This window comes from Triticum aestivum, chromosome 1A (assembly GCF_018294505.1).
Source record: "Triticum aestivum cultivar Chinese Spring chromosome 1A, IWGSC CS RefSeq v2.1, whole genome shotgun sequence".
Taxonomy (NCBI): Eukaryota; Viridiplantae; Streptophyta; class Magnoliopsida; order Poales; family Poaceae; genus Triticum; species Triticum aestivum.
In genome coordinates, this window is record NC_057794.1 from 455792338 (window position 1) to 455803049 (window position 10712).

The following is a 10712-nucleotide window of genomic DNA, read 5'->3' on the forward strand; positions in this document are numbered from 1 at the left end:
GCCATAAGACCACATGATACGAGATAGATCGGCGGCGACGCTGACAAGAGGCATGAATCAAAGTCACCTATTTGCCCGAGACGAGAGACAAAGGGGTAAGGACGCTCGTGCACTCTCTCATTAAGTTTATTTATATGTTAGTAGGAGGTTTAACTATTTTTCAAGTTGTGTTCAATTATGTATGAATTATGAAACCAAAAGTGAAGTCTAATTGAAGTATATGTTGAAAATCGGTCATATTTTAATTATGAAGTGCTATATTCACGTGACAAAGCAGGGTATTTTTTCTTTCAAAACAACATTTTTGGGTTTAAGTTTTGGGCAACAATTAGAAACCACCCCAAATATCTAAGACCTTTTGAAATCTCAGTTTTGAGATGGCTTTTTTGGATTGAAGGTTTTAGTATTCTTTTTTTACGGGTGTTTTTAGATGTTCTTCGCTAGGGTTATCATAGGACTCCCCACCCCCTCTCCGCTTCCTCGCCCCGACTCCCACCTGTCGTCCCAATCTCTCGCCCCTACGCCGGGGACCCCCTTCTCTCGCCGCCCCGCCGCCCCGCGAGTTCCGTCGCCGCTTTCGCTGCCGCCCCGTCGGTCGTCGAACGCCGCCTAGTCACCGTCGCGAACCTCCACGCCTGCTCCGTCCCCACATCGACACCGTATTCCGCCTCTCCCATCTGCCACCTCAACCGCCGGGAGCGCCTCCCTCGCCGACCTCCACTGCCCCTCCGCTACCTCATCCGCCAATAGCGAGAAGGTAAAGCTCACCTCTGCCCCCACCCCCGGCTCCCTGCTATGTATTTTTTTCTTATGTGTGTGAATTTCTATGTTTGCATACGAAGTAGACCACTCTTTTTTATATTGCGGAAATCGATGGACATCTGTTATTGTCTGCATGTGCAGCATTGTGTACGTATGGGGAATCTGCTTGTGCAAATGTTTGAAAATTCGTTTCATGCTTTATCAAGTTTGCCATTATTATCTTCAAAGACGAAACATCGATATGTTTCTATTCGTTTAGATGATGATTTGGCAAGAAAATGACTACAACCAATTGTGAGAGGAACCGGCTTAGTTGCTGTAATGTGTGCTTACATGCTTACGAAGAGCCAGGGAACACACCTCGAGGATAAGAATTGGTCGTATGGTTGATAATGATATAGCTATGGAGTGCATTTTGAGATATATCATTCAACTGGCAAAAAATGCTCATACCAGCTTATAATGACAAGGGCTCCTTTTTTCTTTTGTGTACTTTCTTAAGAGAGAGACAATTGTTGAATGATAGCATACATACTTCTACCAAGGAACAAACAAGCAGCAATGTTTTTTCCTAGTAGTTGGTCACAACCATAGATTGATGACTCTGCAACCAATGTTTAGAAGATATATAGCATGTTTCTGTCTTAAGAGTATCAGGGATTTAAGGCGCAAATGCCATGGAATGTGGATAGCCATGTCCATGCGTCGTACCTGTTTTTTTTGCTAACCTCTTCAAAAGTTTGTTTTCTGTAAGCAAGTGGACCTAAAACCTTTTCGTTTTGATATGCATGAAGTACCAAAACAGTTACTTTGGTCTACTGTACCTCATCTTCATTGCGATTGGAAGGCAAGGCTCAAGTCTTCTTAAAAGTGAAAGCCAAGCAAATGCTTATGTTACTTCTCAGTTTGCACTCGCTTGATTTAATTTGAAATGCAAGACTTGTTGTTATCCTGTACTTACCTTTTTTTCTCTCTCTCCTAATTTAGGACCTGTTCGTTGGATACTGCCATCGATGGAGAGCAGTGAACCACTCCAGGTAAAGCTAAGCGTCACTTTTTGTTGTTTCTGCAAATACTGCTGATACAGATTGGGGTATTGTTCTTCACGAATTGGTAGGATAACTAGTCTATCCTATCCGAGAACAAGCACCACGCAATATCGCCTTTGGGAGATGAACTCAAATCTACCAAACTCTTAATTGCCATTCTCTCACATTGCACACTTAACAATTCACTCTACTTATGTATCAAATATACGTATCAAAAACTATTTTCGTGACACTTAGATTTGTAAAGTATGATCTAAATTAAATATATATGTGTAACGTTTGCGGATACACGTGTTGATGGCATTTTTACATCACTTGTCTGTCATTAGTCAGAATCTGAATGCTCTCATTTTTCTCGAGAAAAATGTGTTATGTTTCTCTTTATATTTGTACAATAAGACGTGTTTCTATTATTCATTGATGTACCTTTGATGCATTTATCAGGATATAATGTGTGAGTTCCGTGCTGGTAAGATGTCTCTTGAGGGGACACGGGTGATCCCAGACACACGCAAGGGACTTGTTCGTATTGGAAGGGTATGCATGCTCTCATTTATCTGTGTCTCTAGTACAATTATATATTGTCAGCACAGTTCCAAGGCATATACATATTCTTATATTTATTGGTTATTCAAGTGTAATTATATATCCACTTCTTTTGTAGGGTGAAGAAGGCTTGATTCATTTTCAGTGGCTTGACCGTGGACAAAACATAGTTGAAGATGTATCCTCTTTAGACATCTCTTACTAATTTTAATTCAATACTAAACTTAGTCGTTTGATATATAACCGATTGAAAGTTTAATTTGTAGAATTTATGTGTTTATATGTTTGTAGTCCCAAGGTCCTTGATGGACTCATGTTTAAACTTGGAAATGTCTCTATTTTGTTCCGCTTCATATTCTATTATATTTCTGAAGATACCATAGGTTTGTCTTCTGTCTATCCTTGATTCTATTTCTCCCAGGATCAAATTGTCTTCCCTGATGAGGCTGTCTTTGAGAAGGTATTTATATGAAATATGTATTATTCAAGTTTGATAGGCTCTCCAAGATTACTTTAGCGAACAATGGAACTTCAGTGATCAACACTGGCTCATGTCATTAGGTAACAGAATCTTCTGGAAGGGTGTACATCTTGAAGTTCAGGCATGATAACAGGAAATTCTTCCTATGGATGCAGGTCAGTTAGATGTAAAGAACTCCGTTGTGAAAACCATTACCCTTCCCACTCTCTAACAGCTGACTTCCATTGTGCTCTTCATTATGCAGGAGACAAATGCTGATGGGGACTCGCAAATATGCCGCCAAGTTAATGCCTACATAAATCGGCCCTTGGGTATGCTTTGATCGTTTGGTTCCTAACTCTCAACTGTGATAGTGTCTTAAGGTGTACTGTTGTGCAGATGGCGATGCAATTTCTATTGAAGCAGAAATGTCACATGAAGATACAGCTGATGATGACATCTCTTCCAGGTATGTGAAATGAAATGCTAGATCTGATGCTGTCTGAGCACATGTATTTTCTTCAGCCTTTGCAATGCAATGGGTAGCCAAGTCAACTTTTAGAAGGTTGCGTATTTAGGCTCGTTTCGTGGTTGTTGTCTTTGCTCTGAAAAAGTTTTGAAAATCTACTACTATATTCAGTAAGTCAGATTGAACTTAGATTAGATAAATTCTGTTATTCAGTTATCGTCTCCTTGCATTTCATTTCATTTAATAGATTCTCCAACACAGTACTATTATTTGTCTCCAACTTGATTAAGGAAAAAAAACTAGCCTAAAAGCGTTTCAACCAAATGAGATTATAATAATCCACCGCAATGCCAAATGGAGTATTAATCTTGATTTTCAGATGGAAATCATATAACCAGATGGAAATCATATAACCAGATGGATGTATGGGCAAACTAAAATAAGTATATTTGTTGCAATCTCACATACAAGATATTGCCGCCTTTGCCATGCTGGTTTTTTTAATCCATATTTCGTTTTTCTCATTAATACTGTGATGTTTTTGTAATTATATCTATCAAAATATTGCCTTATTGTTTCTTGTGTGGCATATACGAAGTTTCGTAATCTCAATTGTTCATTTCCATGCTAGGTTGTTAATACATCTGATTTGCACACCTATATGCTTTATAGTTGCATGCTCTACTAAGCACAAGTACCGACTTTTGGGTGCTGTTGCCAAATTGCTAACACTATGCCCTTGCTGTTTCCTTCTTTCTTCCGTGTATATTTCAGAGCTGGGAATTTAGTTGATCAGAGCATGACCGCTGATATGGCTGGTGAAGTGACTTCTGCCGCTGGACCTGTACGACTGTCTGACCTTCAGAGAATATTGAGTTCTATACAACCATCTGGTATGAGCAAAAAATCATGTCCTTTTCTGTATGTTCACTTGTTCGACTTGCTTCTGAAACGCTTTCGTCCATTCTCCTGGCAATTTCAGATGCTATGGCAGATCCTGATGCTGGTAAGTGGCATTCTGAATCAATGTGCTTTTGTCTATGGCCTGCTTTCTGTTTCATTATGTTGGCTTGCTGGTGACAGGATTGAGACTAGGAGACATCTTGAAGCCTGAATTGATATTGCCCCTAATTGAAACTTTGCCCATTGAACAGTTGGCATCACATCTTCCAGAGGTTTGTATTGGTTGTCCTTGCTTTCAGTTCAACTGAACCCTTTGCTCATTCTGGTAACTGCTCGATTCCAGGGTTCTTGGACTGCTAGTGATATTCTTGAGCTGCTGCAAAGTCCTCCTTTGCGACAGCAACTGGATGCCTTTACTCATGTTAGTTACAGTTACCCCGCTTTCGTCTTTCTGCTGCACATCTATGTGTCTGATGGTGTTTCAAGAGTCACTCTAATAATGATGTTTGCTTGTTTTGCAGGTGCTGCAGACTGGCCAAATAGATCTTGCTCAGTTTGGAGTGGACCCTAGTAAATGTAACCTTTTATGTTCCTTTAGCCTACAACTTAACTTTTAATTTATATGCCCTAAATGGTTTTGACAAAGTTACACGTGCATGTATTATGAGCTTTGCAAATGCTTGTACCACCATTTTCTCTTGCTCATCCTATATAAGTTACAGTGGGGAGCGGGGAAAATATATTGATGGTGAGGAAGTTCTTATATCTGTTTTTACCATGGCGTCCCCATAAAAATTATATAAAAGATAGTTTGGGCACGAGATGACTATGGTACATACTTTTAGTTAGAAAGACTTTATTTTGTTTCATTTTTTTTCTACTCTCCTGTGCTCCCACTTGTTGGATGACAAGTATATGATGGTTGAAGTGTACTAGAGAGGTGATAGGGTTTCGGTTGTGATTGGCCTGTGTTTTTTAAGGGCATGTTTGCTTTGCACCCACACTTTGCCAACTGTTAGGCACACAAAATTTGGTACTCCCTCTGCAAACAAATATAAGAGCGTTTAGATCACTAAAATAGTGATCTAATCGCTCTTATATTTCTTCACAGAGGGAGTAAGCGTTCAGTCGTAGCCACAGTTATAGCGTGCACACTTTCTTAGCATCTTACCCCATTTGTCATAAGACTCGTATCTAGCCAACTTTTGCCACAACTGTGACTACTAATTTGGCGACCTCAAAACTATGACTTGCCACTTGTGGCACAAAAGTATGGTAGAGTGTGGAAGGCAACCAAAGCTTTGTCTCCACGCTTTTAGGCCATCTTTCCTTTTACCATATGATCCAACTGTTAAAAGTAGCCCATATATGTAGTGCTTTGGTTGAAGACTTCTTCACATGGCTCTAACATTTAGCAAAGTAAAGTGCATGATGAGTTAATTACAAACCTGTGTAGCATAGTTACTCTTTTGGGTACATCTCAGTAGCTTTATTCCTGTGGATTTCTGAAAAAGCATTAGAACAGTTTTATATTATTCTGTGTGGACGTCTGTCATCTAGGAGTTGCTATCTATGGTTTACTTTAGCTTTACTGTGGAAATGACCATTGCAAAAAATATGAGTTTTATTTCACTGGCAGATGCCAACCATGAACCATCCATGATGCTAGTATCTGAACCTTTCAAGTGGTTCTGTGCAAGTTTTGAAATTTTAGTTAGATATCCCATGTCTGAGACGCTTAATCTAGTTACTGTTGGGGGATCATTATTGGTACTCCCTCTGTAAACGTTTATAAGACGTTTCAGGTCACTGAAGTAGTCTTATAGAAGTTTACAGAGGGAGTACTGCTTAGGATATCAACCAAAGTTGCTTCTTTGAAAATTAATTCTTTTGTTGTTGTGTTTCTGACAGACAAGTTCACAGTTGCCTCATTCCTGGAGGCATTGGAAGACTCCGTGGCAAAAGCTTGTACAGATGGAGACAATGATTCAAAGGCCAAGAAAGATGGTGGAAATGATCCCATGGATGAGACTTGATTGCGCAGCGCACCTAGGGGTGTGTGGCCTTGATCTGAGTTGCTCATGCCGTCATGCGCGGTGGAACTTATCATGTTTGCAAATCTGATGGCACACAAAGCAGAGGACGTTTTATTTTGTCACCCCCTCAAAATCTAGATGCTATTTTGGCTGTGATTTTTTAGATACTATCAGTCGCTTCCATATGTCCCAGTTGATTCCATGTCGTGACTTGAGTATTCTGATGAAAATGCTTCCATAGTCGTATAATTTATATTCTGATCTGTGCCTTGCGCCGTATGTCTCCGTCGAACGAATATCAGATAATACAGTAGTGTGGTCTGCTAGATGTCCCTTTTGGCCTGAATTGTAGTTTCTTTTGGCTCATGGTCTTTTAAGTGGCTTGTTGATCCTGCACGTCAAGTCAATATACGCATATGAACTTGAATGAAAATGGCTCTGTAAAACATTTGAATTTATTTTACAAACACAAAGTCTAGTGTTTGATTTTGAAGCGATTGTGGATATGATGTGGCCCCATGCACCGTCGCTAATGATGCGTGAGAAGCTTGCAGCGGGAGGACGGCGTCTAGGGATCAATGCGTACATGTGCTTCAACCAGAAATGTGTGTGCTCGTTTCAATCAACAAAAGCCCAGGACGTGTTTGGCTGCCCTCATCGATTTTGGTTTTGGTTGCATTACATGTAATAATTCTCAGATTGCCCTGGCTGAGCAAAAACAACCTATAAACCATTATCTGCGCATAATTTGGTTGCCTGCATATAGGTTAGTTGCATGAGGAAACTAATTTTAATCCGCCGTTTGGTTGGCCGCATCGCATTGGGCGCACATATGACTTGCTGTTTGGTTAATAGTGGTGACTTTACCACACACTATCTGACAGTTTTACTCCTACCTACGAAACAAATTACGATTCATCCTAACTGCTATCAAATGACAGTACACATTATTAAGAGCCATATGGTTGAATAAGGAAGTTCATCGTTGATGCTAACTAGATGCAAGTCCATCTTCCTCTTCTGCTGTTGTTGGTAGTTCTTTCTCTTCCTCTTCCTCTTCTGTTGCTGCATAAGCATTCACATGGCCTCCATGTTGTTGCAGTTGGTGCTCTTTTCATTCGAAACATCCATGGAGGCTCTGCTCCCGCATAAGCATTGGAGCATAACTGATGACAGGTCTCTCATAAGCATTGGAGCATAACTGATGACAGGTCTCTCATAAGCATTGGAGCATAACTGATGACATGTCTCACTAGGACGAACAACTCACCTGTGCATGAACATGAGTCGTGCCTGAATCACGGCTACCAGTGCTCCTGCTTGAACTACCAGCCTCATCCGCGCGTCCATAACCTAGTCGACATCGAGGGTCCGTTCAGCAATGGGGAAATCGATCCTAACAACCAACCTAACATAGGGGAGAGGGGGTGTTGCTTACCAGCATCGGAGACGAGGACAACGAAGGGGGGGGGGCATGGTTGAGTCAAGGACGACCCAACGATCGCGAACAGGAAGGGGAGCACCAGCTCCTGCTGCCTGATAGTGCTGCTGCCGCGTCCGCCGCCGCCGGTGGCTTGCGCAGATCCGAGTCGCCACCGCCGCCGGTGGTGAGGCTAGAGGAAGTGGTTGTCCTAGAGGTAGTTGTGACCGAGTAATTGGGGGTGATGCTAGATTTGGCGTTATGGCGACGCACCCAATTTCCATCTCCCGCCATCCCCACTCGTTTTCGGGTTGCTCCCACGCGTGCGAGCTTGCGCTGCACTGAGCTTGGCTCGTTGGAAACTGCCGATTCGAGGGTTTCCAGTGAGCCAGGCTCTGGGCTGCTTTAAGGTTCATGCTGAGCCAGCCTACCCCGTATGCAACCAAACACACTTTTTTGGCCCAACTCGGCCTGGTTGGGCCTAATGCGGGCAACCAAACACGTCCTAGTGTATATGCACATCTCTACTATCAAAGCGAAGTCAGTACTCGTTTTGTTCGTATCATTAGCCAACCCATCATTACGATCAAGGCTACTTTCTAGCCGATGGCATCTATCCATCATGGTCAACATTTGTGAAAATAATTTCTAAGCCCGGGAGCAGAAAACACAAGCTTTTCGCTAAGGCGCGAGAAGCACAAAGGAAAGACAATGAGAGGGCATTTGAAGTGTTGCAAGCAAGATTTGAAATTGTCCACTGGGCTGATCATTTTTGAAACAAAAATGTCTTGGAAAACATCATGTTGTGTGATCCTACACAACATAATCATTGAGGATGAGAGGGATATGACATACCTAATGGACTATGAAGATATTGGCAACCTCGCCAGCCCTCGCAGGAACTCAAACCGCATTCAACTATTTCTTGAGGCATCTGAAAGATTAAAGACCTAGCCTCCCATCACTTGAAGGAGAATCTCATTGAGCATAATTGGACACTAGCTAGGAGATGGTGCGTTTAAATTGCTTCAAAATTCATTTATATTTACTTGAACGATTCATGTGGTTAGATTATTTGTTGCATTTGTGTTATGTATTGTATTTGTATTAATGGTTTGTAATAATAAATTATACTCATTGTTTGATCTAAATTGTTGTAAATGGGCTAGAAAGAACGTATGAGTATGATCCGGTGGCACATGGGTCCTACTTGTAGGGAAAATATTAAGGTTGCATTATGGTGACTTTGTGTTTGCACACAACCTGTTGATAACCCACAAGTATAGGGGATCACAACATTTTTCGAGGGTAGAGTATTCAACCCAAATTTATAGATTCGACACAAGGGGAGCCAAAGAATATTTGAAGGTATTAGCAGCTGAGTTGTCAATTTAACCACACCTGGAGATTAATTGTCTGCAGCAACGTGATCAGTAGCAAAGTAATATCATAGTTTGATAATAATGACGACAGTAACAATAACGGTAACAGTGATAGCAGTAGTTTTGTAACAAGTGCAACAGTAACGATAGCAGTAGTAACTTAGCAAGAACAATATAAGATAAATTCGTAGGCATTGGATCGGTGACTTGTTGGATGATATTCATCATGAGACAGTTATAACCTAGGGTGATACGACACTAGCTCCAGTTCATCAATATAATATAGGCATGTATTCCGTAAATAGTCATACATGCTTATGGAAAGAACTTGTATGACATCTTTTGTCCTACCCTCCCATGGCAGCGGGGTCCTATTGGAAACTAAGGGATATTAAGGCCTCCTTTTAATAGAGAACCGGAACAAAGCATTAACACATAGTGAATACATGAACTCCTCAAATTACGGTCATCACCGTGAGTGGTCCCGACTATTGTCACTTCGGGGTTGCCGGATCATAACACGTAGTAGGTGACTATAACTTGCAAGATCAGATCTAGAACATGGATATAATGGTGATAACATAAACGGTTCAGATCTGAAATCATGGCACCCGGGCCTAAAGTGACAAGCATTAAGCATGACAAAGTCATAGCAACATCAATCTTCGAACATAGTGGATACTAGGGATCAAGCCCTAACAAAACTAACTCGATTACATGATGAATCTCATCCAACTCCTCACCGACCAGCGAGACTATGAAGGAATTACTCACTCCCGGTGGGGAGCATCATGGAATTGGCGATGGAGAAGGGTTGGTGATGACGAAGAACGAAGATTCCCCTCTTCGGAGCCCCAAACGGACTCTAGACCTGGCCTCTCGATGAAGAACATGAGGTGACGGCAGTTCCGTCTCGTGGATCATGATAATTCTTTCTCCCTAATTTTTCCTGGAAAAATAGGTATTTATGGAGTTGGAATTAGGGTCTGCGGGGCCACCAGGTGGGGACAACCCACCTGGGCGCGCCAGGAGGGGGGGTGCCCTGGTGGGTTGTGCTCACCCAGGTGCCCCCCTCCGGTGGGTCTTGGCTCCAGAGATTCTTGTTTATTGTATAAAAATTCCTCGCAAAGTTTCGTTCCATTTCGAGAACTTTTATTTCTACACAAAAACAACACCATGGTAGTTCTGTTGAAAACAACACCAGTCCGGGGTTAGTTTCATTCAAATCATGCAAATTAGAGTCCAAAACAAGAGGAAAAGCGTTAGGAAAAGTAGATACGTTGGAGACCTATCAACTCCCCCAAGCTTAAACTTTGTTTGTCCTCAAGCAATTCAGTTGATAAACTGAAAGTGAAAAAGAAAAACTTTTACGAACTCTTTTGCTCTTGTTTGCATAAATAAGCTTAAACAACACCCAAGTTTTCAGCCAACATTATAACTAACCATCCTGACAATAACTCTTAAAGATTATATTAACTCATATCAATGACATAATCAGCTAGCGAGCAATAATAAGATATCTCAAACAGCAATATGTTGTCAAAACAACCATGATATAATATGAGAATAGTGGTATCTCGCTAGCCCTTTCTGAGACCGCAAAACATAAATGCAGAGCATCTCCAAAGTCCAAGCCGCGACTAAACATTGTAATTCATGGTAGAAAAGATCTAGTCATGATGCAC

The 10712-nt window shown here is 41.4% G+C and overlaps 1 protein-coding gene across 1 annotated transcript; it reads left to right on the top strand.

Annotated features, from left to right (window-relative positions):
- Window positions 1-444: 444 nt before the first annotated feature.
- Window positions 445-6488, top strand: LOC123056065 (26S proteasome regulatory subunit RPN13). The gene is made up of 14 exons (XM_044479818.1): window positions 445-757; window positions 1750-1799; window positions 2256-2348; window positions 2476-2535; window positions 2779-2817; window positions 2919-2993; window positions 3083-3149; window positions 3217-3286; window positions 4061-4179; window positions 4269-4292; window positions 4370-4461; window positions 4533-4610; window positions 4711-4765; window positions 6101-6488. Exons 2-14 carry the CDS (start codon window positions 1776-1778, stop codon window positions 6223-6225), a joined length of 921 nt encoding a protein of 306 aa, XP_044335753.1. The 5' UTR covers window positions 445-757; window positions 1750-1775; the 3' UTR covers window positions 6226-6488.
- Window positions 6489-10712: the final 4224 nt, after the last annotated feature.

What these genes read in the sequence shown, in the direction of transcription:
- LOC123056065 (XM_044479818.1), top strand. Translation starts at nt 1,776, where the DNA reads ATGGAGAGCAGTGAACCACTCCAG. An exon ending in ATGAGGCTGTCTTTGAGAAG is followed by an intron (nt 2,818 to 2,918) that starts GTATTTATATGA and finishes TCATGTCATTAG; the next exon opens with GTAACAGAATCTTCTGGAAG. An exon ending in TGGCATCACATCTTCCAGAG is followed by an intron (nt 4,462 to 4,532) that starts GTTTGTATTGGT and finishes GCTCGATTCCAG; the next exon opens with GGTTCTTGGACTGCTAGTGA.